Source organism: Drosophila yakuba, chromosome 3L (genome assembly GCF_016746365.2).
Source record: "Drosophila yakuba strain Tai18E2 chromosome 3L, Prin_Dyak_Tai18E2_2.1, whole genome shotgun sequence".
Classification (NCBI taxonomy): Eukaryota; Metazoa; Arthropoda; class Insecta; order Diptera; family Drosophilidae; genus Drosophila; species Drosophila yakuba.
In genome coordinates, this window is record NC_052529.2 from 14,957,198 (window position 1) to 14,982,598 (window position 25,401).

General features: G+C 45.4%; 3 protein-coding genes and 1 long non-coding RNA gene across 6 annotated transcripts; 3 read left to right on the forward strand and 1 right to left on the reverse strand.

Annotated features, from left to right (window-relative positions):
• Positions 1-478: 478 nt before the first annotated feature.
• LOC6534132 (patatin-like phospholipase domain-containing protein 2) lies at positions 479-10,533 on the reverse strand. Of its 2 annotated transcripts, XR_005561034.1 has the most exons (8): positions 10,089-10,533; positions 2,330-3,012; positions 2,072-2,238; positions 1,897-2,005; positions 1,652-1,740; positions 1,320-1,588; positions 1,089-1,222; positions 944-971 (listed from the first exon to the last, which is right to left on the reverse strand). XR_005561034.1 is itself a non-coding variant. In XM_015194981.2 (7 exons), exons 1-7 carry the CDS (start codon positions 10,246-10,248, stop codon positions 790-792), a joined length of 1,659 nt encoding a protein of 552 aa, XP_015050467.1. In that variant the 5' UTR covers positions 10,249-10,533; the 3' UTR covers positions 479-789. The 2 variants fall into 2 exon arrangements, 1 of the variants encoding a protein (XP_015050467.1); XM_015194981.2 differs by lacking the exon at positions 1,089-1,222 and having other exon boundaries at positions 479-971.
• On the forward strand, positions 3,021-4,779 carry LOC120321427. Its single transcript, XR_005561035.1, has 2 exons — positions 3,021-4,407; positions 4,487-4,779. It is a non-coding gene; the product is annotated as an uncharacterized LOC120321427 (long non-coding RNA).
• Positions 10,534-10,963: 430 nt separating the features above from the next.
• On the forward strand, positions 10,964-13,908 carry LOC6534133 (tudor domain-containing protein 3). The gene is made up of 4 exons (XM_002094781.3): positions 10,964-11,088; positions 11,141-11,225; positions 11,300-13,450; positions 13,564-13,908. Exons 1-4 carry the CDS (start codon positions 11,054-11,056, stop codon positions 13,822-13,824), a joined length of 2,532 nt encoding a protein of 843 aa, XP_002094817.1. The 5' UTR covers positions 10,964-11,053; the 3' UTR covers positions 13,825-13,908.
• Positions 13,909-14,176: 268 nt separating this feature from the next.
• LOC6534134 (probable helicase with zinc finger domain) lies at positions 14,177-24,968 on the forward strand. Of its 2 annotated transcripts, none has more exons than XM_015194982.3 (6): positions 14,177-14,329; positions 16,134-16,224; positions 16,286-16,718; positions 16,923-17,541; positions 18,074-22,795; positions 22,910-24,968. In XM_015194982.3, exons 3-6 carry the CDS (start codon positions 16,389-16,391, stop codon positions 23,605-23,607), a joined length of 6,369 nt encoding a protein of 2,122 aa, XP_015050468.1. In that variant the 5' UTR covers positions 14,177-14,329; positions 16,134-16,224; positions 16,286-16,388; the 3' UTR covers positions 23,608-24,968. The 2 variants fall into 2 exon arrangements, with proteins under 2 accessions (XP_015050468.1, XP_002094818.2); XM_002094782.4 differs by lacking the exon at positions 14,177-14,329 and adding an exon at positions 14,802-14,858.
• The last annotated feature ends 433 nt before the right edge of the window (positions 24,969-25,401 follow it).

Below are 25,401 nucleotides of genomic sequence, written 5' to 3' on the forward strand. Positions count from 1 at the left end.
TTTCATAACGGTATTGGTTTCCAAAAGTATGAATTTTTTTGGTTTCCAAAAGTATGCATTTTTCTGCCCCACATTTTTTTTTTTATCAAAAACCAATGGGTAATGCAAATATCTAAAATGTGAGTCTTCCAATTCCTCGGTAAACAGTTTAACATAAATCAACATTCATGGATGTCATTATTTAATTTGTTTTCTCCCAATGAAAGTTTAAAAACAAGAATACTAGGATTTCAAATACTTATTAACCCTATCGTTTTTCCTTATAATAAGAATTAAAATAAAATTAAAATAAATTTTTCGAAGAAAAGAATAGAAATGTAGAATTATACTACATATACCTGTGGACGGAAGTCAACGACACAACGTCTGGTTTTTATTGATAAAAACTTTAAAACAATACAAATTTTAGATTTCTTTACTTATATTCCCAATGAAACCGTTTTCGTTGTTCTCTGAATAAGAAATGCGTAAGCACACATTCTGTAAATGTTGTTTATTGTTTTATTGTTCATACATTATCAACTTAGGCTAAACACAGATCGGATGATTTGGATGTAATACAAGTCGTGTGAGGGTGACTAATAACAAGAATGCAATTATTTGCTAATTGCCGCTTACAAACTGACGATGATACAATGGCAGCATACGGCTAAGTTAAGTTAGGTACATACGTTGGTCGTACTAAGACTAAATTAGACTAATGGAAACGCTACTAGGCTTTTCGCTTTGCTACGAGCCGCTTTGGAGATGTTTCGATACAGTTGCTAAAAGGAGAGCTCCTCCCCATTACTAATTCCCCTCAATTTCTATATACATGTCGGTGCTGTGCGTGGATGTGCTAACAATCTGGTCCACCTCGGGATCACTGAGCACGCTAGCATCTGACTCGGCATCCAGGTCCAGGCGGGCGAATTGTGGCGCTGCTGTTTTACTATCCTCCACATTTGGTGTGTGTGCATCGATGAAGAAGTCTGTGGAGCATTACAAAGCAAAACAGAATTAGTTTAACCATTCAGAAGACTGAAGTTTTTTAAATGATATTTTGTAATGGGAATAAGGTGGAGTGATTACAAATTTTGAACATTTACCTGCCAACGATTTAAAATTTGGACTTAATGCTTGAGTGGGTGAAAGGGTATGAAGGTGCATTTATAGTCGTTTAGTTTGTAAGTGCTTTAAAAGGCTACGTCGTGTAGTTCAGGAGTCGTGGGCATTACTTGTACTGCAAAGAATGTTTGGTGTTGATTCAAATGATACGTTTTCTCTACATAATGACATGATTTCTGAATTGAAAGAGTCGTAGCTTCCCAAATACCAACCTGATTCGACGCCATTCCATTCGCTGACCACTGTATTGTGGCTGTGCTGGTGGGGATTGGGGTGATCCTCGACAGAGCCTTCGTAGATCTGCAGATCGGTGGCCAGCTTGTCGTGCTCCGTTATTTCGTCAAAGTCAAAAATCTCGGTAACTTTCACCTTGTTCGTGTTGCTGTCGGTGTAGTAATAGGCATATAGAGCGTCGTTGTGCGTGGTCATCTTGAGGACATGCTCAAAGTTGTCGACATCGTCCTCTAGCGGGGTGGCTCCACTGAAAGTATCACCACAGTTAGTAAACGCTTTCTTGGAGAAGTAATCATATTGCTTAACCTACCATTCGTCCACTAGGATTGAAACACGGGGTCCATATAGGCGGCTGGAATGAAGGAGTCCTGTGGCATCGAAGTGTGGCTGGTCATAAAGCTGCAATAAACAAAAAGTCGTTAGTACAATACATTTAATTTCAATTCATTGAGAAAACCATGAGCAAGTCGTACACTTTTAAATAAAACAAATTTATGAAAATGTGAGCGACAGCTGTAGTGCACTTCAATTGATTATTTAACCTAATCAACTTACCGTGAATTTATTTAGCAGTCGTATCCGCATGGCGTTATTCAACTGCAAAACAAAGTCCTCCACCATTACTCTGGCTTGCTTGGTAAGTTTGGGCGTCAGTGCTGATATTCTGAAAAGAGGTAATGCAAAAGATGGTAAGCATTTGGTTATTCTACAGCGAGATATGGAAACCTACTTGGAAATGGTGGCCAGCAGAAAGTCCATGGGCACGGTGGCGGGTAGGGAAAGCAGCTTAATGCCGCGATGTTTAAAGATCCAGTTGGCCAGACCCTTATTGGCCTGCTCGATGTAGTCCTGGATCACATCCAGAACCGTTTGGGGCATGTTTGAGCTTAAAGCGTCCTGGAAAAGATAGAAAATAGTGTTAGTGGAAGAGTAAAAACCAAAAGCACCTAACAGCGATATAAGAGATATATTCTTGGTAGTGCCTCACCTTTCTGTGCTTCTTGCACTCCCTGCACTCGGGATCGAACTCCTGGGGCTGGGCCACCGTTTCGGAAACCACGAATGTGGACTGAACTGCCACGCAGCGCCGGCAGTTGATCAGATTGTTGCGGTGCAGGAACTGCAGGGCATCGTCGAATCCCTGCTGGCAGAACTTGGACAGAAACTCGGGACGCGGCGGGAAGAGGATGCGCACGAATCGATTGATGTTCTGCCTGGAGATCTCAATGCTGGTGTTGGCCCAATTCAGATGGAAGAGCTGCGAGCTCTGGTCTCTCGGGCAAATATCACTCTCGCCGCAGAACGGGCTCACCGTAATGGTGTTCTCGTCCAGAATGGGCAGGTTGTCCGAGAAGGCACCATCCATGTAGCGGACGCCACGGAATCTGGGTGGCAAGATGCCCGAGAATCCGGGTATGAAGCAAGCGCACAGCAGTGCCTGGAGAACCTCCTCCCGGGACTCAAACTCCGAGATGATCACGTTCTTTCCATCGTACACCCGGGTTAGGGAGATGTGCAGCCGTCCATTGACCCGCTTGTGGGCATCGTCTGGTAGATGCTTCTGCAGACCCTCCAGCAGGCAGGTCTGGATGTTAAAGGAGGGACTGAAGGGACCCAGGGAGTAGCGACGAGCTTCGTTCACCACCCTGAAGAAGTCCGAAGTCATGCTGCCTGGAAAACACAATTAAGTAGGAGGTCAGTTACTATAAGCATTTTAATTGAATTGTAGCTAGCATTAAACGAGTTGAACTTTGGATTATAAAAGCTGGGAAGTTCCCAACGCATTTGGAGAAATATTAACTGCTATTATCTCAGAATCGTTAAGAACGCACATGATGTCACATAACAGCAAACCATAAAACTAATATAAAAATCTTGGCAAAGATCGTTGACAGTGAATCGCATACCCTTGCTAATCGAGCTTATACAATATTGATGTTTTCGGGTTCAGCGGGCTATCTCAACCGATTGCTGATCTACGCGATGCCCGCGGCTTTTGCGTCATTGTGTCATCCAAAGGGTCAAGTGGAGCTCTTGGCAGTGTTATTGTTGTTAGCCAAACGAGCCATTTCCCGGCTCGTTTATGGGGGGAAATGACGTAGGAACCTTGAGTGGTTCGAAAGTGTTTGTCTTGTTCCATGTGCCACTCGACCCCCAACACAGTTTATGGCGCTGATAAGCCACTATTGAGTTATGGAGCCCACCATATGGTACAACTTGAGCTCCTCAATGGGGATACTAAAATAGGTTGTTTCATAATGGGAGAACTTGTTCTAGTTGATTCGGAAATCAGAAGCACGGTTTTCAAGTTCGTAAATAGATTTACATATGGATTAATGTCAAGAAACAGAAAAGTTCATCAACATTTGATTGAGATATAATAGAATGAACTGTAAGTTATGTTGGGTTGTAAAGTGTTTGGTGGCGCAATCATTGGTATATAAGTTCTTTAATTCTTTATCTTTATTGTATGTATTTATGGAACCTATTTGTAAACCTATGCTCTCACATTGTACCCATAAAAATAGTAGTTTCGCGTGCGCCATGTGCCTTGTGCCTTGTTGATAAGAAATCAAGTTCCCCGCAGTGCCACACGAACGTACTTTCCAAATATTTTGATTAGATGCATGCCGAACGGCCTACAGCAGTGATAATGATAAGGTTATTCGAAACACTAGTGTTATGTTCATAAGGTCGCCATAATTGTGTATTCCACAAATTGACGTAAAGCGAAAATCAGGCCATCAGACAAGATGAAACGCGGAATAGCGAAAGCTAAGGTTGGGATCCTAAGCCCCGGAATTATGTCACACGTCTATTCTGTATAATCGCGGAAAAACCATAGTTAGAAAACAAGTCACATAACGATCGCTTATCAGTTAAACTATTTAAAGCTGCTACGACATTGAACACCACTATTGTTCTGGATGGAGTTTGGAACCACCAAGAACCCATGGAGCACACGAAACTCGCGGGGGTTCCAATTCCCGGTCTTGTATCAAATTTGTTTTCGCCATTCCGCTTTTGATTGCCAGCAACAATAACAAACTAGAGAGGAAAGTGCTGGTAAACAACGCTATCACGTTACGTGCTGCCCTCTTAATTATTTGTAATTGTAATTGTTTTTGTTTTTTGTTTTGCTTAGGCAAACAGCAGCTGCGTGTATAAATGAGCTTTATTTATCAACGGAAACGGAATCAGAAGAGTGGGCGTGGCCCCTGTGGGTTAAGCCAACTCGTTAAGCACCTTTCAACCTTTGAAGCGAAGTACACTAGCGGGTAGAACTGCACCTCAGCTCTATTAAAATGATATTAGGATGAAAGTGATGGATTTAATGACCCATTGCACTGCAATATAATTACAGATGATGGACTTGCAACTCAAAAATGACTCCCTAATTGGGTGAAATATAATGATGCTATTAGAAATCCCAAGTAATACTAAGCCAGCCTGAAACTTGTAGTCATAAATCCATTTAAAGCATTCGCTTTTAGCCTTGTACACACATTTTGCACATTAATCCAAATTAGGTTGTTTAGTTGAATATTTCGAAAATTGATATGGTGCAACTTGTGCACAGTAGTTAAAACGAATGGGTTATAGTGCCATGACCGCAACTGTGCGTGGAATGTAATGTACAGTGGGGCCTGTCAATGTTATGCGTATCGTAACCGCAAGTCAAGTGCAACTAACGCCCACTTTGGCGGCCGGGTGCATAACGGCAAATGGAAAACGAAGACCGAAACGAGACGGAATCGTAAACAAAACATAACGAGGAAAACGGCAAAACGAGCACTAAAAACCATAAACACATACACATACGCACACAAACAGCTGCACCGAAAATACAATACAATACAATTTCTTTTGGGGGCTCGACTTCAATGGATAAATAAACCAGTTTCTGGACGGATAGGAGGGGGCGGGAAAAGGGGGAGTGGCAGTTGTTGCTTTCCATGGCAAAAGAAAAGGCGACAGACTTTCAACGAGAGGGAGAGGAAGAGAGAGAAACGCGACACGCACATGCACACGCACACACCCCCATTTCCGCGGCCTGACCCCCAAAAGTCAAGTAATTTCCGCTCTCTTCTGCTCTCTTTACTCATCACAGGGCGCCCAACAAAAAAAAATACGAAACATCACGTGATATTGTGGTTGTATTCAAAAAGAGCACGAAAACCAGAATACCATTCGCATGTATGTACATAACTATGTATGTAGTGCTACATATGTTTACAGTGGGCGAAGTAATTATGTTTACACTATGCTGTTTTGTTTATTCTGTGACTTGTAAGACTTCTTTATTTCGATATTCTGTGAATGCAGTGTGTCTGCATTTGGAACTCTGTTTTCTAATTGGTGATGACTTACAACTTTTGTTTTGTATTTTCGTCTTATTTTTATTTCAGGCTAGGAAACTTTTGTTTATTGTTCATGCCATTACATTACTAAAATATCCCATTTCGGTATGCGTGAGTAATTTAAAACTGTACATAAAATCGTTAAACATTTTAAGCTGTTATGCTTGGCAACTCACTTTAATTAACTTTTAAACGGAGTGTCATGAACAATTATTTATAGATACAAAAAACATATAAAATATAAAAACTCATTAACTGCCATTTGCATGCTTATTTTGTAAGGAATTTTATGATTCCACGCGTTTTACCCATTTGAATTTACCTTATTGTGTGCCAAGTTCACATACTTATCACCTTGACTATGCAAGTTTTCTGAATGCCTTTTATGCAGCCGTTACACAAATACATTTATTTATATAGGTCACATTGCAATGCCGTGAGTTCTCCTCACTTGGCAACGGATTTCGGGAGGCATTCTGATGTTCCGCTTTCCTTTTTTCAGGGTGGTTTTGGGATCGGGAGAAAGGTGGGACGGAATTTTAGCCACGAACTGTGGCAGCTGCTATTCTCGATTCGATTCGAAGTATAACAGTTTGCATGCTTTGATATGATCTTTTCAAGAATGGTTAATGATTAGATCAAAGTAAAGCGGAAGTAAGATATAAACAGTGATCTTTGCCAATTACATAAATATGATACCAAGATTATCTTTGTAACTTTCCTAATTATCAATGTATTGATATGAAACTTGAAATCTTGGTGTATAACAAGTTTAGTTCAAATACAATGAACAAGGTAGTAGCCTTAAATAGAAAACTATTCAATAAGTTCTTTTTTAAAAAGCGACTCGTGACCAGCAGTTATTGTGGATTAGTTTTGTGTGCCGCAAAAAGTGTGTCAATCAACAATAATGCGTTCGATAATGATGAGAAGCTCCAAGCCCCAAGCCCCATTTGCATGGCCGATTGATTGAGCGGAGGAGGAGGGAGATCACTGGAAGATACGCCACGTATAGAGGACCCCGCAGAGCTGATAGCATTATGTACATACATCCATATGTACATACATACGTACATACATAGATGTTATTGGGCAAAGAACCCAGCTGCAAGCCACATGTAAATATGCAGATAGTGTGTGCTTTGTGCTCCAATCATCTGGCAATAGAATAGGCATAGGAATAGGAAATACGTCAATCGAATGCATTACATATAGGCAGGCCAACCGACCATATAGATAGATAGCGATCAATTCGAATCAAACAAAGAGCTCGATGTGCGACTCAAATCGCGAAACTGCACTTGACTCATATTTTCGCATTACCAGCTGCAACGAAATCGAACCACCATTCAGAAGTATCTCTATGTGTATGTATGTACCTATATACTACGTAGGCGAACTTCTGATACACCCGCAACTTGGACTTTAATCGACGGAAATCGGCAACAAAACATGACTCCCCCGTGATAACGTGCCCATAAAGGTAAATCGAACCGATAAGCAATGAATATATAAGTACGATCGTGCCCGCATGAGAACAGCACCGTGAATTGCAGTTGAGATTTCTAAAATTTCCAGATAGCCGTACCCACTGAAGGTCGGCCGTTGGCTTTCCCACCTCAAACAAACGTCTACTAAATAATAATGATCCTATTTACGAGTTTGCATTTAGAAATATTGCTTACTTGGCCCCCGGAACCGCGTGAAAATAGGGAGAATCCATCAAAACACGGCAGTTTCCACCAGCTGATAACGATTTGTTTTTAAGGGCCCTGTCACTAGGGCATGAATTGCATTGCAAAGAGGGAAATTGCTATTATCTGAAGGGGCATGCCACTTGGCGGTGAAATGGGAAGATATCTGCTATTTATATATGTATTTATATGCCATGGTATAGCGGTGGAGTCGTCATACGATACGGTGACAAGTTCGCGTGGCGATCCGCAAACTCGTGTTCAAGTGGTTCGAGTGCCAACAACAAAGAGGAAGTGCGGTGAACACTCAATAAATAGAGCCATAAAAGAGTCGTCATGAATGAATAGGCTTATAAAGAGTCGGACGAGGTGTTTTTCCAACACCCCATCTGAGTATCTGAATAACCCTTGGATTGGAGCAGCCACTTGGAGCGGGCGACAATTGTACTAGAATTAGCAACTTAATGTGGCAGTATCTAAGCACTATGGAGTGCATTATTTTGAGTAGAAAGGAAGTGGGGTGCTCCACGATAGTAACTCAATTTGCATGGTTACATAAATTCCTTAAGCTGAAAAGTGCGCTTCCGCTCCACTCATCCAATTTAAAGAAAACACCTGTTCACCTCTTTGTGTCGCACTGTTGGCAAACCCGAAAACGAGTACAAACTTTCACCAATCTAATCTGCTGGCGGAACAGAACGTCTTTTATCTGTGAAACGCGTCAGTACTTTTTCCAGTATACCTACCTGTCTGTACTGTCTGTACTTGGGACCCGAAAGTGCACAACGGATTTTAAAGTCCAAATTAGACACGCTGCGTGCTGAGTAATCAAATGGCCAGTAGCCCTAGATCGAAATGCAAGCGACCAACTTTAATTGCCGCAATTAAAGTGGAAACTGAAATTACAGGAAAATTCTAGTACCTGCAGCAGCTGCACGGGCTAACGAACTTTCTACCAACCAGCGGAGGATCAAGAACAGGTAGTTCAAACTGAAAGATACGGATTGCCACGCCAAAGATGCAAACGAGAATATTCCAGTATGGTAAATGGTGTCAAGCCAGACCTTTTTTTTTTGAGCCGCTTAGATCTATTGTATGCCAGTATTTTGATTAATTGCAGAGCCATAGTATAGCATAGATGAAAGCTTTCTTTGAATCGTATTTTACACATATCTCGGGGTCAAAAATCCCAATTTTAGAACGTAGTATTCCGATTATGGCCAAAGTCAGGGGAAATTGAGCATGCTAAGTCCCCGGGGGTGATGTTCATCTCCATTGGCACAACAGCGAGCGAAAACCCGATTGATTATTTTAATGATCGAATGATGCTGCCCCTCTGCTGACGTTATTCCAGATTATAGCTCTCGATTACCCTGGTCATGTGATAAGACCACAAATACACACAAAGATGCATCTGGACATTGCAGTCCAGTGGTAGCCATGAGTAATCCAGCTGACTTTTGTTGTGCTCCCTCGCTAGTTTTGTGTTCCCCAGTGATTGACATGTTTATACCCACGATACAAACGAAGCGTTACATTTCAACAATCAAAAGCGAGAACTCGCGCTATGTATACATCTATGTATATATATTCCAGTTATATATAGATCCGATTCCACGGTGGCACTACTTTTGCCTCGAATTCCTAGGCGACTTTCGATGAACGCGCCTCCTAAGCATAAACAATACAAATATACATATACATGTGTAAATAAGCACTCGACCTTCAAGCATCTCGATCAAAATAGGTTTTGAATGCGTACAGTTGCGGGCAAAGTTATAGTGCCTTCTTGTGGCTGGTATAGAGGGTGTATGAAGGATTTGCCTGATCACTCTGACGCAATATAAATTTAATCAACTCGCGGAAGAAATCATAATTCAAAATCACAAGAGCAGCTTAATCTTTTTAATTTAATATTGGCAATTCTGGATAAGATAGGCAGTGAGTTTATTATCTCCAATTTAGATTTGTTAATGTTTCTGGTTAATCTCCTATTTCATGAAATATTTTCGGACTGCGTTGCTGATCAGCTGGCCAGCGCTGTGCCCGTGTAGCCCAACCATTTGCTCATATGTATATTCGACTGCCGCTTTACAAAAGTGCGTTGTCCCGGCCAACGAAACTTGTTTTTCTGTTTTCGTAAGGTTTTTCAACTGCGCCGCAGTTTTCCCTCAGCGGACGGACGGGACGAGCCCCCTTCGAAATTGGACAAACACGCCCAAAAACACACACACTATCGCAGCTGGCAGTTATGAAAGACCCCCATTGACTTCCTAGCGACCTACAAACGCAAACAAGCTTATCAATAAAATTTAATTCAATGCGTTTTATATTGAGCCTCGCAGCATCTCTCTCGCTCTCCCACTCCCACCCGTACGCTTTCTCGCTCCCACTCACAGAGTCACTGAACTACCCAGTGGTTGTTTTTGCACTCAGCTGTTTTGCGTGCGTTCTGCGAGAAAAGGGGAGAGAGGTAGAGAAAACACCAGAGAGGTGCAGCAAATATTCACAGGGGGTTTCCCAAACAAAAAGCATTGTGCAAAGGCCAAGTTCAGACTCGCAGTGTGCAAAAAAGCAAGAGAAATGAACAAACAAGCAACCCAAAATGTAAATGTATTTTTGTTTCTCCTTGAAGAGAAAGAGAGAGGCCCCTGTTTAAGCCGCCCATGTAAGCAAGTGGGAAGAGACTCACCCAGTGGCAAATCGCAGAGGAGACAGCAGGCGGCCAAGGAACCGGCCGATGCGCCTCCAATCTTCTCCAGCAGCAGATGCGGTGCATACTTCTTGAAGCAGACGGCCACTCCGACGTGGTAGATGCCCAGGAATCCGCAGCCAGCGAATGATAGATTCATGCTTTGGACTCTGCGTTAGATTCTATTAATTGTCCGATGACGGTTTGTTGTTGTTGTTGCTACTGCGTCACTGGTTTTTAGCTCTTTCTTATATGTATGTATTTTCTCGCACTTTCCACAGTTTTCCTCCGCGGATTTCGATTGTTGCAGCTCCTTTGATGTAACAACTTCTTGTCACGTTTCGAAATAAATCTCGTTTTGGTTTGCAATCACTGTTTGTCGGCTAGGAAAATTAATCCACTCTCGAAATGAAAAGTTGTTGCTCGCGAACCGTTATTTACTCGCTCTGCCGATGGCAGCCCCCTTTTATACCTTTTTTGCAGCGCGGTGTGACCGCGTCTTATTCGCATTTGCACCTAAAATAAAACTGCCATTGGAGTGGGTGTCCTGTATAGGGTATTCTTTACTAAGTGGAATTTAAATTTGTATTAATTTTCCAAACTTTTAGGGATTACGGTTTTAAATAAATTTATTATATCACTGCATATAAGTGAGATATATAATTACATATACATACAAATCATCAATATATATACATGTCTTGCACCTAATGAGTAATTTTTGTTATCAATGGTAAATTATAATAACAAATAATTTCTAAATGAGATAAGTGGTATATGTGCGGAAAATATTGAAATATTACATTTAAAAAACCAATTATATACTAATTACTGAACTATAAAACGATATTATTAACCACCGCCAGCCGATAGTTGCCGCCCAGCACATCACTAGCGAGTACACACATCTAATACTTTTGCCATCTCTAGCCCGGAGTTGCAAAAAAAGTCGTATTCATGAAAAAATGGAATTAGGCAAGAAACTACGAGAAGTCGGGTGGTAAGTACAACATTAAACAGTAGCATCCAATTGGGTCTAACGACTTATGCAGGCACCTGACGGAGGAGGGCCTTAAAACCGTGACTACAGCCGTTGGCAGCGACGATGTCCGCAAAATAGTCGATGATGCACTGAATGTGAGTTGTAGGCGAACCGGCTGCTCAGCATTCTGTGTAATTATTAATTATAATCTATTACTCACGCCTTTCAGCGAGATCTACGCGATATCGGCGGTGGCGCACTGCCCGCGAAACGCGAAGATGCCACTTTGCCCGGAAAAATGGTGCTGCAGGTTCAGCGTGTGCGAAATATCGCCGCTCCCAAGGCGAATGAGGAATCGAAGGCGGCGCCACGCCTCCTTCAGTTGGATCTGAGCGATGGGCAGAATTCCATACAGGCTTTGGAGCTGGAGTCAGTGCCCCAGTTGAATCTCAATGTGGCTCCCGGTAGCAAGATCTATTTCAAGGCCGAGAAACTGCAGCTGATGCAGGGATTTCTGCTGCTAAAGTCCAGCGACATTCAACTGCTCGGCGGCCGTGTGGATGCACTCTACGAGAAGTGGGATCTGGCCAGGACCATGCTGCGATATGCGCGCAGTGGACGCCCATTGAGTGGGACATCAGCGCCACCCCCTTGGGTGGCATTTGGCCGAAAAATCGATACCACCGCCGAAAGGGAAAGGAATTTCAAGAGCCTGGGCTCCTCGGGCGACAAGGATAAGCCGGCGAAGGAGAACGACGAGTTCAATGCCATGCGCACCGAGGCCATTGCTGTGGCCACCAAGGCCGGCGGCAAGAAGGTCTTTGGCGGCGGCGGCCAGAACATAATCGATCACAATATCAAGAAGATCCTGGACAAGGGCTTCAGCGAGGAGGAGGCCCGCAGTGCCTTGCATGCTACCCGCAACAACCTGGAGCGTGCCCTATATAATCTGAAAAGACGCAAAGAAGCTGGAGGTGTGGGCCCGGTGGAATCCATGGGTCGTCCGGGACGTGGAGATCGTCCTCCCAGAGAGGGAAAGCGTGGTGCTAGCGCCAAGGACGAAGCTGAAGCAGCCAAGCCTGCTGCCAATGCCACGCTGTTTGATTTCCTAACCAATAAACTGCCCGCCACGGAAACACCGGCCGCTAGCATTGCAGAAACTTTTGCTGCCGCTCCAACTGCCCCACCCACCACCAACCATTTCAATCCATTCAAGCAATATGGCAACTCTCGGTTCGGCGAGTCCGAGAGCAGATCTTCAGCTGTGGGCGGTGGAAGCAAGTTTGCAGATCGGTCGAGGTTTGAGAACAACGTATCGAGCAGCTTCGCCGCACATCGTGGTGGACACGCAGGGTCGTCGCGAGGCGGTGGCCGTAATCGAGGTGGCGGCAGGGACGAGAGGCCACCAAAGGAGGAGAGAGCCCACAGGGAAGAAAGGCCTCCGAGGGAAGAAAGGCCTCCTAGGGAAGAAAAGCCGGCGAAAGAAGAGAGACCACCCCGGGACCGAGGAGGCTTCAACGAACGTGGAGCTGGACGCAACAAACCAGACACCGCAACCGTAAAAACCTCCAATCGCAATGGCTCGGACAACGCGCCAGTGAAACCGATTTCCGAGGTTAAACCAGACCCAGAAGCAACCAATGGAAAGGACCACACTGCCAATCGACGTGGCAGCGATCGAGGCAGCAATCGTGGAGCCTCCAATCGAGCAGAGAATGGTAACGCCAATGGCAACAGACGTAACAAGCCGGCAGCAGCAAGCTCGAGTTCGGCGAGCTCAGCAGCGAAATCCACAAATAGCGCTGGCGATGACTTCAACGCCCGTCTGAGCAAGGTAACCGAGGAAACGGCTAATCTCAAGGTGAGCAGTGCTCCCAAGCGAGAGAATCGACGTAAGCAGGGAGGACTGGGACAAGCAAATCGCCAGGCGGGATCGGGCACAGAAACGCAGCAGCAGCAGCCAGCACAGTTGCCTTCGCAGAAGCCAGAAAAGGCTCAGTCCAACCAGAAGCATCAGAATCAGCATCACAATCCCAGACATAATTCGCACACGAACTACAGTCAATTGGCGAATGGCTACACGTACGATCCCAGCAAGATCATGGGTTTTCAAAGCAAGGAGGCCAACGAGTTTGCCATGAGCCTTCTAAAGAGCCAGGGTGTCACGATGCCCAACCAACAACAGCAGCAGCAGCAGCTGCTGCAGGAATTGCCACCCATGTCCTTTGGCCCTGTTTCAGCACCTGTTCCCCGTGCGCAACCTGCTCCAGTGGCTGTGCCACAGGCCGCACCAAGGGATCAGTACGGCATGCTGCCAGGCGATGCATGGCTGTGGCAGAAGGGCGACTTGTGCATGGCCAAGTATTGGGACGATGGAAGGGTGAGTTTAGGTCGCCTAACTAGGAGTACATACGTTACAGTAGCAAAACTATATCTTCACTATCTTATTAGTTACCTTTTGGAACTAACTTACTATTCTTCTAAACTTTCCAGTATTATGAGGCTGAGATCACGGGAGTGTCTGAGAAAACTTGCGTGGTCTTCTTTATGGGCTATGGAAACCACGAAGAGGTGTTGAAGGTGGACATCCTGCCCATCACTGATGCCCAGAACAGGCCTCTGAGCAACGCAGCGCAGCAGCAGCCGCATCAGCAGCAGCAACCGCATCAGCATCAGCAACATTCACGCTACCGCGGAGATCGTCAGACGCAGCAGCAGCAAGTCTACGTGCCGCCCCACAAACGAGAGCATTGAGACAACATAATAGCAGCCTGTTTACAACGTATTTAAATCAATTAAAATGTTTCGAATAAACAACTTTACAGTATATTGAAACTATGAGTATGTTTTCTTTTTATTTTGCAGATGCCAGTATAATTAAATTAATAAAAGCAAACTTTTGATCATTAAATAATTGAATACATCTTCCGAACCTAAAAAAGAGTATTAAAATAATTTTTTTAATATTCTAAAATTTAAATTTAAGTATTTATAACATTAATGTTTTGCTAAACCACATTTGAATTCGATCAATTCCAGCCGCAGTGTTATCGATTGTGCCTGGTTTCTGCGCGTCTATGGGCAGCACTATTTCGCGCCGCTACTCAGCACTGGCGCATTTCGCGAATTTTCCCTCATACATACATAACTTATTTTTAACATTTTTCGACGTGATGTGCATTTTCTCTCATAGTTTTGTGCTTAACCATGTAAAATATAATTAGTCCGTAGTGTACAAACAATAGGAATTAGTGCAAAGGTAACGCAACAAGAGTGCAAAAACCCGAAAGGGACGCAATAATTGGCCAGCAAATGTACAGCTGGCTGGCTGACTTGCGATAAATGCGCTGGATAAGGTTCAGCGTAGTAAATGTCGCTTGCTGAGCATGCAAAACGATTAACGAGCCGTATAAATAACTGACTAATCAGATAAAAGTGCAATGCGGTCATTTGCATGTATTGTGCGCATATATTTTCATATGATGGCAAAATCATCGTGTAGTACATGCACCAGTGTTGTCAAGTTCGCATGTGGTGTTGGAAAGCGCCGGTTGCCAAAATTCGTGTAATGTTTTGTGTCGTTTTTATTGGGCATTATACAAGGCATTTAAATAAACAACAATAAATCCTTATTGCCCGTCATAAAATGTGTTGCATACTATGCCTCAATACGGGAAAATAAGGTGGATGCCATCATTAATTTCCACATGCGATACTCGGCGAGTGCCCGGCGACGCTAGCCAACACTGGTGACTGTCTGCTGTTTTCAGCACGTAAAAAGAAAAATGGTAAAATAAATCCTCCTCGATTCTCGGGCATTGTGCAAATTAACCAATGAATACGCTTCAGCCATAACCAACCACATAAACCGTGGAATTATAACGGAAAATCCGTGAAAAGTGCCTTCTTTAGCCTGCAAACAGCTGAAAAGTCAACGTCAGGCCAAGAAAATCCGACCATGTATATAAAAAAAAGCCAAGAAAAATCAACATTACGCTTAAAACTTCAGGCATTTGCATTTGATCGCCAACTGCGTTCGCCATTTACTGATAAATAATACCCATTTATTGCCGCATATAAATAAAAACCGCACAACAACAAAACGCACACATGCACGCAGCGAAAAAAAGTAGCAGCAAAAATAAAAGCACCTCAAGAAAAAAAAGAATAATAATAAGCAAAAGCAACTCGAGAAATACTTTTAATTATGCTGGCGAATTTTCTCGTTCTGTGCAAGTGTTTTCCACCGGACTCTCCTCCCCGCGAGATGCCTCCCCCCTCCGAGTTTTCCGCCCCCCTTTGGTGCCGGTGCTAGTGTGAAAATTGCTCTTATGAAATTTTGCGTAACCGAATTAGAATGAAAATTGTGTAAATCGAAAAATAAAGACAAAGTCGGCCAAAGCAGCACTTCGGATTGTTTATCACACATATGCACATATATACATATATAGTGGCAGGCGAACTCTATAAATCCGTCTGTATATTTGTACTAAGTACACACAATTGTTTGGGATCCGATAAGAAGCGAGATATAAACAATTTCTGTTTTGGACTTAGCGAGTATTGCTAGTAGTCCATTAAGCTTACTTAATCCAGTCATCGATATCCAAAATAACAAGCCGCACAAACAAGCCAGTTATGAAAAAACCAAAAATGTGAAATGGCCAATAGGAAAATGCAGAACAAGATTACTACTACTACTTAAAAATCAGAAAATGTACACAAATTTCCATTCTATTCCATAATAAATGTATATTGTTAGAATACCACAGAAAAGACCACAACCGAATTAATAAACATTAAAATAAAAACATACAAAAATGTAATACTATAACATTCAAATACAATAAATATAATTAAATAACGAAGTGGGATGAGATATAACTACCATGTGGCCTAATAAACAACACGTGCTCCAAAAAACCCTAAATATTTAATAAGTTAATAATATTAAAGCGAAAAAAAAAAACACAAAGTATTCGGTTAACCGCCATACAAACGCGAAAATGATAACTAAATCCTCAAACAAAATCCAATCTAAATCCAAACATCTTTCCTTGCAGTAAACATAATGCCCGCAAAGTATCTAAAACATTAATGTAAAAACGATATTCGATTTCTTATTATTAACCACCCAAAAAACTGTTAACTTGTGTAAGTATCAATTCGCAGAATAAACTAAACTTGGATAACACTTTCAACTTTATCCCAACAGAATCACCGTAGAAATTAGACGAGCGATCAAGACAAGGACCTGAATATTTCACACATGCATGACTGACCAGCCGGAGGAGCCACTGAACACCAGCCAGTAAACGATGGCCGCTGAGAAGGAGATGCAGGCCCACGACATGGTCCGTCGGCGGAGTTGGGCCCGTGCGGTGGCGCTCTACGACCAGCTGATTGCGCCCAATCCCGGCCAGGGAACCGGTGGCCAGGTTGCGGGATCCAGGGCCCAAAAGGACCAACAGATCGCCTGCCTCCTGGGCCGATGCGAGTGCCTCCTGGAGCTGGGAAAGTTCGAGGGTTGCCTGGCAGACGCGTACAAGGTGCTCACGCTGCTGTCCGAGCAAACAGAGTGCCTGGCCAGTGTCTCCAGGGCACGCCGATGGCTCGTCCACGCCCTTTTCAAGATGCACAAGTACGGGGTACGTATGATCCGGCACACACAAGGAAAGGCATAATAAGGCTTTCCCTTCCATTTACCATGACTTGATGCATTGAGCCTCTCAAAGAAAAAGAAATGATTTATTATTATTATTATTTATTATTTTTAGCGCGAAACCTCAATTAGGAAACATGGTATCTTAAGATTCATTAGTATTCATAAGCCTTTTTTAACTTTGTTGCAGGACGCCGAGATCTTCCTGAGCAAGTGGATCAACGAGCTAAGCGGTCAGCAGATCTACTCGGACATATCGAAAACCCTCGAGCGCTACAAGTCCATCATTCAGATGATCATGAATGGCCAGCACAAGGCGCAGGCCCTGAAGATCCCACACGCCCGTCTGGAGGACGAGATGGCCATACTGGACACCAAACTGGATCACTGGGCCACCAACAACCTGCCGCTGGACAAGTACAGCAAGCTGCTCAGCAACAAGGGCTTGAAGAAGCGAGAGCAGCAGCAGCAACAGCAGCAACAACAACAGCAGCAGCAGCAACAGCAGCAGAATGGCAATGGAATTGGCAGTTATGCGAGCAGCAGCAGTAGCTCCTCCACCGGCAGCAGCAGCACGATGTCCAGCTCCAGCGCAAGCCTTCACAAGACCAACGATCTGCTGGCGGCCATGAAGCTCACGGCAGGAAAACACCAGCCGGGCTCCGGGGACGGATCTGGCTCGGATCAGGGCGATCAGGCGGCTCCATCGACCACCTGCAGCTACTGCACCATCACCTTTCAGACGAGGAACGAGCTGCGACAGCACTGCCAGACCGAGGCCCATCAGAAGGTGATCATGAGCGATGAGGGTACGTATTATGGCATAATAGGGAAAACATTCAATGCTTTAAATAAAGTTAGCACCTTTATTAGAGCATATTGAAATCAGATAAACGCACCGTACAATTTTTGTGCTATAATAGCTTTATGTACACATTGAAACCTTCTGGCTAGCCTCAGAATTATGATTAATAATAGACATGGTTATAATTAGAATGCCAATGTTGTCTAAAGAGATGCATTGTTTGAAAAGTTTGAAGTAATGTTTATGCATTCATACACCTCCAATTTTTATTATGATTCGGCCTCTATAAATACCAAATATCTATACTGAAAGTTATAATTCAATAAAAATTAAAAATTAACCTGGAAATGGTATCCCATATATGTTTGTATAAGTGTAAATGTCAATGGCAATATGTTCCATAAGCAAAAAAATCTAAATGAACCTACACCCTCAACTGAATTCTATCTATATTTTCTATATTTAAAAAAAAATAAGCATTGAAAACATGCATTTCCAGTCATTCAAACTCAATAATGTGTTCACTTTCCGACTAGGCCGTGACTGGAAGTGGCGTCCGCCGCCCCGTGGTTACACACTGGACACCTATTCCCTGTGCGAGACGTTTAGCGAGGCACACATCTGCCACTATGGAGCGCAGTGCGTGGAGGCGCATGGACAGGATGAGTTGAACGAGTGGAAGGAGCGCTTCGAGTACCGGCGGATGCGGATGCAAAAGGCATGTGAGAAGGAGCTCTACGGCAAGTCGTACACGGAGCAAGTGCTGGACCGCTGGATCCAGGCGACAGCACCGGAGCGGGTGATGTGCGAGCGAGTGCCGGACATGGAGGCACGGTGTGAGCAGCAGCTGGTTACTAGCATTAGCTCGAAGACCTCTAAGCGGGAGTGGCTCTTTCAACTGGAGACGAAAAAGCCGCTTAAAGCGGTAGCGCTCCTGCAGGATGCCCATCGAAATCACTTTGCAATGAAGTCCATTAAAATGTGCAAGCCAACTGAAGCCAGCATGGAACTTAAATCTGACCAGGAGTGGCTGGCAGGCAGTTCGTCATCTCAAACGGAGACATCCAACGACGACGCTGCTGCTTTGATTCACGAAATCACAGTTGAGTTTCACACGGAGATCTACGGAACCTTTCGGCAAGCCATCTGCTTCGATGTGGGTCAGGAGCCCTTGCTTGTGAGGCATCTGTGCGTGGATGTGTTGCCTGTGAATGATGCGGAGAAAATCGAGGAGATCAAGCGGGACATCATTAACAGCTCTGCCACCCGATGGGATGTTGCCAATACGCAGCTCACACGCTTCGAAACGACGATTGGCACTCATTTGAAAACGGAGGCGTATCTCAGTGATTTGGAACACGAAAAGGAGCTACTGGAGAGGTATCCCTGTCCCAGGGCAGCCACTTTCACGCTGACCCAGTCGACCATTGTGGAGAAGCGGTTGACGCAGAATAACTACCGGTCCCGCATCCACGAGTTATTGTCAGTGGAGGAGATTGCCCGCTATGAGCAGATAGCTAGGTATAATGTAAGAACTCGCCTCACAGTGGCCTCCAATTATATCCTGACCCCAGCGGGAATGGCCACCAGCACGGCCAAGTATTCCCTGGCTGGTGAACTGTTTGCTCTCATGCGCTTGGGCAAGGACATCTCGGAGGATACGTCGCCTGGCAGATTGATTCTCTCCAACTGCAGCAGTGTGTATATCTCAAAACCCGAGGATCCCGATTCCAAGGCAGATCCAAGTAAACGTGCAGTTTACGAGGCGTTGATCGAGGACAAAGGCAAGAATGTGATTTACTTGAAACTATCCGCAAAATGTGTGGAGGCAATGGCTCTGCAGGCGGATACCGAACTGGAGGTGGATATACAATTCCAGCTGAATCGAATGCCATACTGCGAGTGGCACAATGCGGTGGACAAGATCACTGATTTCCGGCTGATCTTTCCGGCTACGGAACTGGAGCCGAGTATACCGTGGACACCGAAGAAGCAGTGGGCCGATTCCTGTGAACCCAAGTTAAATGCCAAACAACGGGAGGCTGTGAATGCCATCACCACAGCGTTGAGCATTAAGTTGCCGCCAATCCTGTTGATAGGACCCTTTGGCACCGGAAAAACCTACACACTGGCCCAAGCTATCAAACAACTGCTGACCCAACCAGAGGCCAAGATCCTGATCTGCACACACTCGAATTCAGCCGCTGACCTGTACATCAAGGAGTACCTGCATCCGTGGATCGAGGAGGGTCTGAAGGAGGCCACGCCGCTGAGAGTTTACTACCACAAGAGATGGTCAGCCACTGTAAACGGTGTGGTGCAAAAGTACTGCATCACCGATGGAGTGGGCAACTTCCTCAGGCCCACTGTGGAGGATATAATGCGTCATAGGATTGTAGTTGTTACCCTGAGCATCAGCATGGAGTTGGCCACTCTGGGTCTGCCCAAAGGACTGTTTACCCACATCTTTCTGGACGAAGCAGCGCAGGCAATGGAATGCGAGGCCATTATGCCGCTGGCTTTAGCTAATGATTCTACGAGGATCGTTTTGGCTGGAGATCACATGCAAATGAGTCCGGAACTGTTCTCAGCCTTTGCCAAGGAACGCAAGCTGCACATTTCGCTGTTGGAGCGGCTGTACGATCACTATCCCTCCAACTTTCCCTGCAAGATCCTCCTGTGCGAGAACTACCGTGCCCACGAAGCCATCATCCGTTTCACTTCGGAGCTTTTCTACGAACAGAAGCTGGTTGCTTCCGGAAAACAGCCACGGCACGATCGCTTTTATCCATTGACCTTCTTTACTACCAGGGGAGAGGATGTTCAGGATAAAAACTCAACTGCTTTCTATAACAATGCTGAAGTTTATGAGGTGGTGGAAAGGGTGTCCGAGCTGCGAAAACGTTGGCCCAGTGCTTGGGGTAAACTGAACGACACCAGCATTGGCATCATGACTCCCTACTCCGATCAGGTGTTTCGCATTCGTTCGGAGCTGAGGAAACGCCGCATGGGTGGAATATCCGTTGAACGAGTGCTCAATGTCCAGGGTAAACAGTTTCGAGCGGTGTTCCTCTCCACTGTTCGAACTCGACGCACCTGCATGCCCCAAGGAAGTGCCCCGGGAGCCGCCTCCACGACCAGCATTGGCGATGCCGACGCGGACTATGGATTCTTGAGTAATTCGAAACTGCTGAACACGGCCATTACTCGGGCCCAGTCTCTGGTAGCAGTGGTTGGTGATCCGGTGGCTCTTTGCTCCATTGGTCGCTGCCGCAAGGTGTGGGAGCACTTCATCGAAATCTGCGACGAACATAAAAGTCTTTTCGGCTTAACCTGGTCGAACCTGCGCTCCCAGCTGGATGGCGTGGAGCTGAAGCGTGGCTATGTGCTAAATCCGCTGGCTCCCGAGTTTGTTCCACGTGCCCTGCAACCGGAGGCGTATCTGCGGGAGCAGGCCGCTCTCTATCTAAATGGACCGCAACACGGACATGGCGGCCACGGACCGCCGGGTCCTCCGGCACATTTTGCCAACGCAGCTGGAATGCTGGGTCCCGGACCAGCGGCCACTGCTCACCAGATGAATCAAATGGCTGCTGCCATGGCGGCCAATCAACAACAGCTCAACCACATGTACTCCACCCACATGGCGGCAATGATGGCCGCTGCAGCTGCCGTCGGCGGAAAGTCTGGAAATGGCCCTGGACCAGGAACCGGCGGAGGTCCCGGTCCTGGCCCAGGCCCACCTCCACACTACGGCGGCGGAGGCGGTGGGGGACATATGGGCATGAGGGGACCACCGCCACCGGCGCCGCATCTGCGTGGAATGCCACCCGGTGGACCGCCGCCACCCGCACAGCAGCCAGCCGGAGCTGGAGGCGGCGGAGGACCACCACCACCATATGGCCAATATCCAGCCATGCAGCACTGGCGGCCACCGCAGCAGGGACAGAATCAAGGACCGGGACAACAGCAGCCACCACAAAATCCGAATGCCAGTCTGTGGGGTCCGCCGCCGCAAACGAATCCGTGGAGTGTGCTGCCGCCCAGTAAGCAGCCACAGCAGCCTCAGCCACCACCAGTTAGTGCGCCCGGACGTGGACCGGGACCTTTGCCACCGCCACTCAATGCAAACCCGTCTCTGCCCCTAAGAGGTGGTAGTGTGCCGCCACCTCCGCCGAACGCGTCAGCTGCTGCTCAGCTGCTGAGGAATCCCAGCGAACTGGGCTACTTGGCCAAGAAGACGCTGTACAACCATGGCCAGGCACCGCCGCACCATCAGCTTTATGGACCCGGCCCAGGACCACCGCCGCCGCCATCGCAGCAACAACAGCAGCCACCGCCGATGGGAATGCAGAGGGGCAGCAGTGTGCCGAACGGACCCATGTCGCCCATGGAGAACGGACCGCCGCCACCGCCCTATCTGAGGCACAATGGAAGTGGCTACAATCCCGGAGCACCACCACTGCCGCCGCAGCAGCAGCCGCAGCCACCACCCAATCCCTTTATGTACGCTGGCAAGCAGCCGTCGCCGAGCTCCATGAGATTTGGCCCACTGACGCACGAGCTACTGCCACCCAATGTAAGCATCTATGAAATGGCTTTCAATCCGAAAGAGGAGCAATACAAGTGGTACCTTAAACTTCTTGAAACCGTGGGCCAGGATGGCGCCAACAAGTTTGCCGACATGCTGCGCCAGGTGATGGCCACAGTGCAGCAACAGCAGCAGCAGCAACATAAGCCGCCGCAGCAACCGATGGTTAACAACCCGATGCTCAACAATCCGCATGTGCAGCGACCACAGTATCCCATGATGTATCCACAAGGTCAACAGCAGCAGCAGCAACAGCAGCCGCCACAGCAATCTGTGGATGCTTCACCGCCGCTGGAGAACTTCAACCAGCAGATCGATCTTGTCTTCAATTCGATTATGAATGGAGCCAATGATGTAGCGCAGCCCATACTGCGCGATGTCCTGGGCATGGTAGCTGGCACGGGCAATGCTCCTGGTCCACCGCTTAGCAACGGTATGAACGGAGCCGATCTCCAGCAGCAGCAGCAGCAACAACAACAGCAGCAGCAGCAAAGCCGCCTATTTGCCATGATGCAGCAGCAACAACAGCAGCAGCAACAGGCCAAGCCACCGCCAGGACCTGGACCACTCTATCCCAATCATCTGGGCGGACCTGGTCTCCACCAGGCGCCGCCCAATGGCGGGGGTAATCTGGGCGGCGTCGGAAACACCAACTTTATGGGCAATGGTAAGTAAAGAAGAGCACAAACATTGGTTTTGATTTTAACCCATTGTCGAGGGTACAAAATGAGTTTTTAGATCATTGTCCTTTATTATTCTAATATATTTTACTCCTAACTAGCCGGAAATGCTCTGCTCAATGACAAGCCCTACAACAACGTGGGCATGCACAACAACGTGGGCTTGAACAACGCGGGAGTTGGCGGTGTCGGGATCGGAATCGGCGGCGCAGGAGTGGCCGGACACAACAGTAATAACAACAATGGAATGCTGACCAATGGCAACAACTCGGTGCCTTTGTACCGCCGACAGGCGCTCACTGGAAATGGGATTGGAGGCGGAAATGGCGGCTACAACAACATGCATGGAATGGACGCAGGTGCCAACTTGATAGAGGCACTCTTCCAGGCCAACAACTCGGTGGTGGATCACTCGGTGAAGTCGTCGGATCATATGCACGGTCTGCTGTACAACAATTTCAATACGCTGAAGGGCGGCCACGAACTGGATCTGTTCCAGGCCATGGCGCCCAGTGTTCCGCACTCGGAGGCGGCTAATCATCACCAGCAGTCCTCCGGCTCGTCGGCAACCACCTACGCGGCTGTGCTGAGCCAGGGACCACAGGCTGTGGTTGGCGGAGGCGTTGGAACGGGACCATCACCGGGACAGTCGCAGGCGCAGGCGGGCGTGGCTGGTTCGGGAACGGGCGGCAAGGGCGCGCAGGCGGTTGGTGGCAACGATCTTCTGGAGAAGGATCCGTTCGCGGCTATCCGGGAGTTGGGACAGGCCACGACCGGATTCTACAATTACTTTCAGTGAGAAGCGGTGACGGCGGCAGCACATCTCCTGCTGTGGCATCAAAGGGTCATAATCTAAAAGCAACAACAAAAAAGGAAAAGCAAAACAACAAAAAAAAAGAAGAAAAATTAACAACAAAAAAAATTGCAAAATTCTTAGCTGAACAAAAAAAAACGTAAAAAATGCCCCAGACAATGGGAAAAACGGAAGAGAAAACGAAAAAGAACTGCTTCTTAATTATAGTTGTCCCTATCCTTATTTTTTTGCTTTCTTTTAAATTGCAAATTATTTAATTACGGTAGTCTTAAGTTAAACGTGTGAATTATTATATTTAATTAATAATATACATACATACCTATTTAGTTAATGTTTAGTGGTTACTAAAGCTCGCCCAAATGCCGCAGCGGGGATTTGTTGACGTTGACTCTTCACCCTCCATTCTCCATCCTTTACCTTTCACCCTTGCCCTCCAGCCCCGCCCCCCTGTTAACCATCTGCCACGCCCCCAAGGCCGCCAGAGGCGTCGCCCACGTGGCTCCCAGCATCCAACGGGTTGCTCTGAGCAGCCCAGAAATGAAAACCCAAACGCCTACACAAGAAAACCTTATCGATTAGACTCTTGAAACATACAAACAAATAAAAAAACATGAAAAAACGAAAAAAAAAATAAATAAAAACAAACAAACATAAAAATCGCAAAAAAATGAAATAAATATGTAATAACTATAAACTGCAAAATGCATAGTTAGCTTTAGACGTAAGCATATTCAAGAACATTTGTATTGTAAATTTTTTCTATTTTTAGTGCGTAGCCTATGTGCTACATGAGCCTTCAGTTCGTTTTCTACCTTTAATTTCTCAGTTAAAAGTTTCAATTTTGTACAGAAGTTGACTATTGAAAACAAAAACAAAACAAAACAACAAAAAAAAAACACAAAAAATATTAACAAAAACATTAAAACTGAAAATTTGTCACGCACTCAAATACATAAATTATTATCCTTATTAACTGTAACTTCAGATTATATACCTATTATATATATTTAATGGCTATAAGGGATATGAACATTTTTGTGTACGAATTATACATACTTACCTACATACAAACATATATATAATATGCATATAAATATTTAAATTTGTGCACGAGTTATTTGTTCCTTTGCCCATCCAAAATTGTCGATGCATGTGTAAATTATATTACGATTGTTGACTTCCCCCAAAATTGCAGCCATCGCCCCCCTCTCCAAATTTCCCAATTATAAACAAATCCCCCCACACCCCCCACTCATCGTTTAGTCCGATTTGACGACTGGTAAATGTAAAACATACGAAAGAGAAAAAATGCAAGCAAGAAATATAAGAATTTTTCGATAAGAGTATTTAATCAATCTTTGAGTTTTATCGTAGTATTTTGGCTAGCGACTTGGATAGCGTAAACATATTAACTTTATATAATTGTAATTATTTAACCAATGTAATGCATAACAAACAACTAAAAAGCGGATACAAAAAGAACGAAAATTACATTTAATAAACAAGAAATTGTACTTTTAATAATCCCCCCTCCTCTCACCACTCATGTCATTTGTTAAACGATCTTCTAGGAAATACATTGCATACACTGCTACACGAACACATCTAGTGTTAAATTATATGTAAATTTAGACACCACACACACACATACAGCAACTAACTAAAAACAATAATACTTAGCACACACCACACATCGAGCACCACGAGAACAGACCGAGAAACAGATAATGAAACCAGAAGCCTAACGAAATTCCTCCATTTCAACTGTATTGTATATGT

What these genes read in the sequence shown, in the direction of transcription:
- LOC6534132 (XM_015194981.2), bottom strand. Translation starts at nt 10,248, where the DNA reads ATGAATCTATCATTCGCTGGCTGCGGATTCCTGGGCATCTACCACGTC. An exon ending in GACTGCTAAATAAATTCACG is followed by an intron (nt 1,741 to 1,896) that starts GTAAGTTGATTA and finishes TGTTTATTGCAG; the next exon opens with CTTTATGACCAGCCACACTT. An exon ending in ATGGAATGGCGTCGAATCAG is followed by an intron (nt 972 to 1,319) that starts GTTGGTATTTGG and finishes AATGCTCCACAG; the next exon opens with ACTTCTTCATCGATGCACAC.
- LOC6534133 (XM_002094781.3), top strand. Translation starts at nt 11,054, where the DNA reads ATGGAATTAGGCAAGAAACTACGAGAAGTCGGGTG. An exon ending in TAGTCGATGATGCACTGAAT is followed by an intron (nt 11,226 to 11,299) that starts GTGAGTTGTAGG and finishes CACGCCTTTCAG; the next exon opens with CGAGATCTACGCGATATCGG. An exon ending in AGTATTGGGACGATGGAAGG is followed by an intron (nt 13,451 to 13,563) that starts GTGAGTTTAGGT and finishes TAAACTTTCCAG; the next exon opens with TATTATGAGGCTGAGATCAC.
- LOC6534134 (XM_015194982.3), top strand. Translation starts at nt 16,389, where the DNA reads ATGGCCGCTGAGAAGGAGATGCAGGCCCACGACATGGTCCGTCGGCGG. An exon ending in GGTGATCATGAGCGATGAGG is followed by an intron (nt 17,542 to 18,073) that starts GTACGTATTATG and finishes CTTTCCGACTAG; the next exon opens with GCCGTGACTGGAAGTGGCGT. An exon ending in CACCAACTTTATGGGCAATG is followed by an intron (nt 22,796 to 22,909) that starts GTAAGTAAAGAA and finishes ACTCCTAACTAG; the next exon opens with CCGGAAATGCTCTGCTCAAT.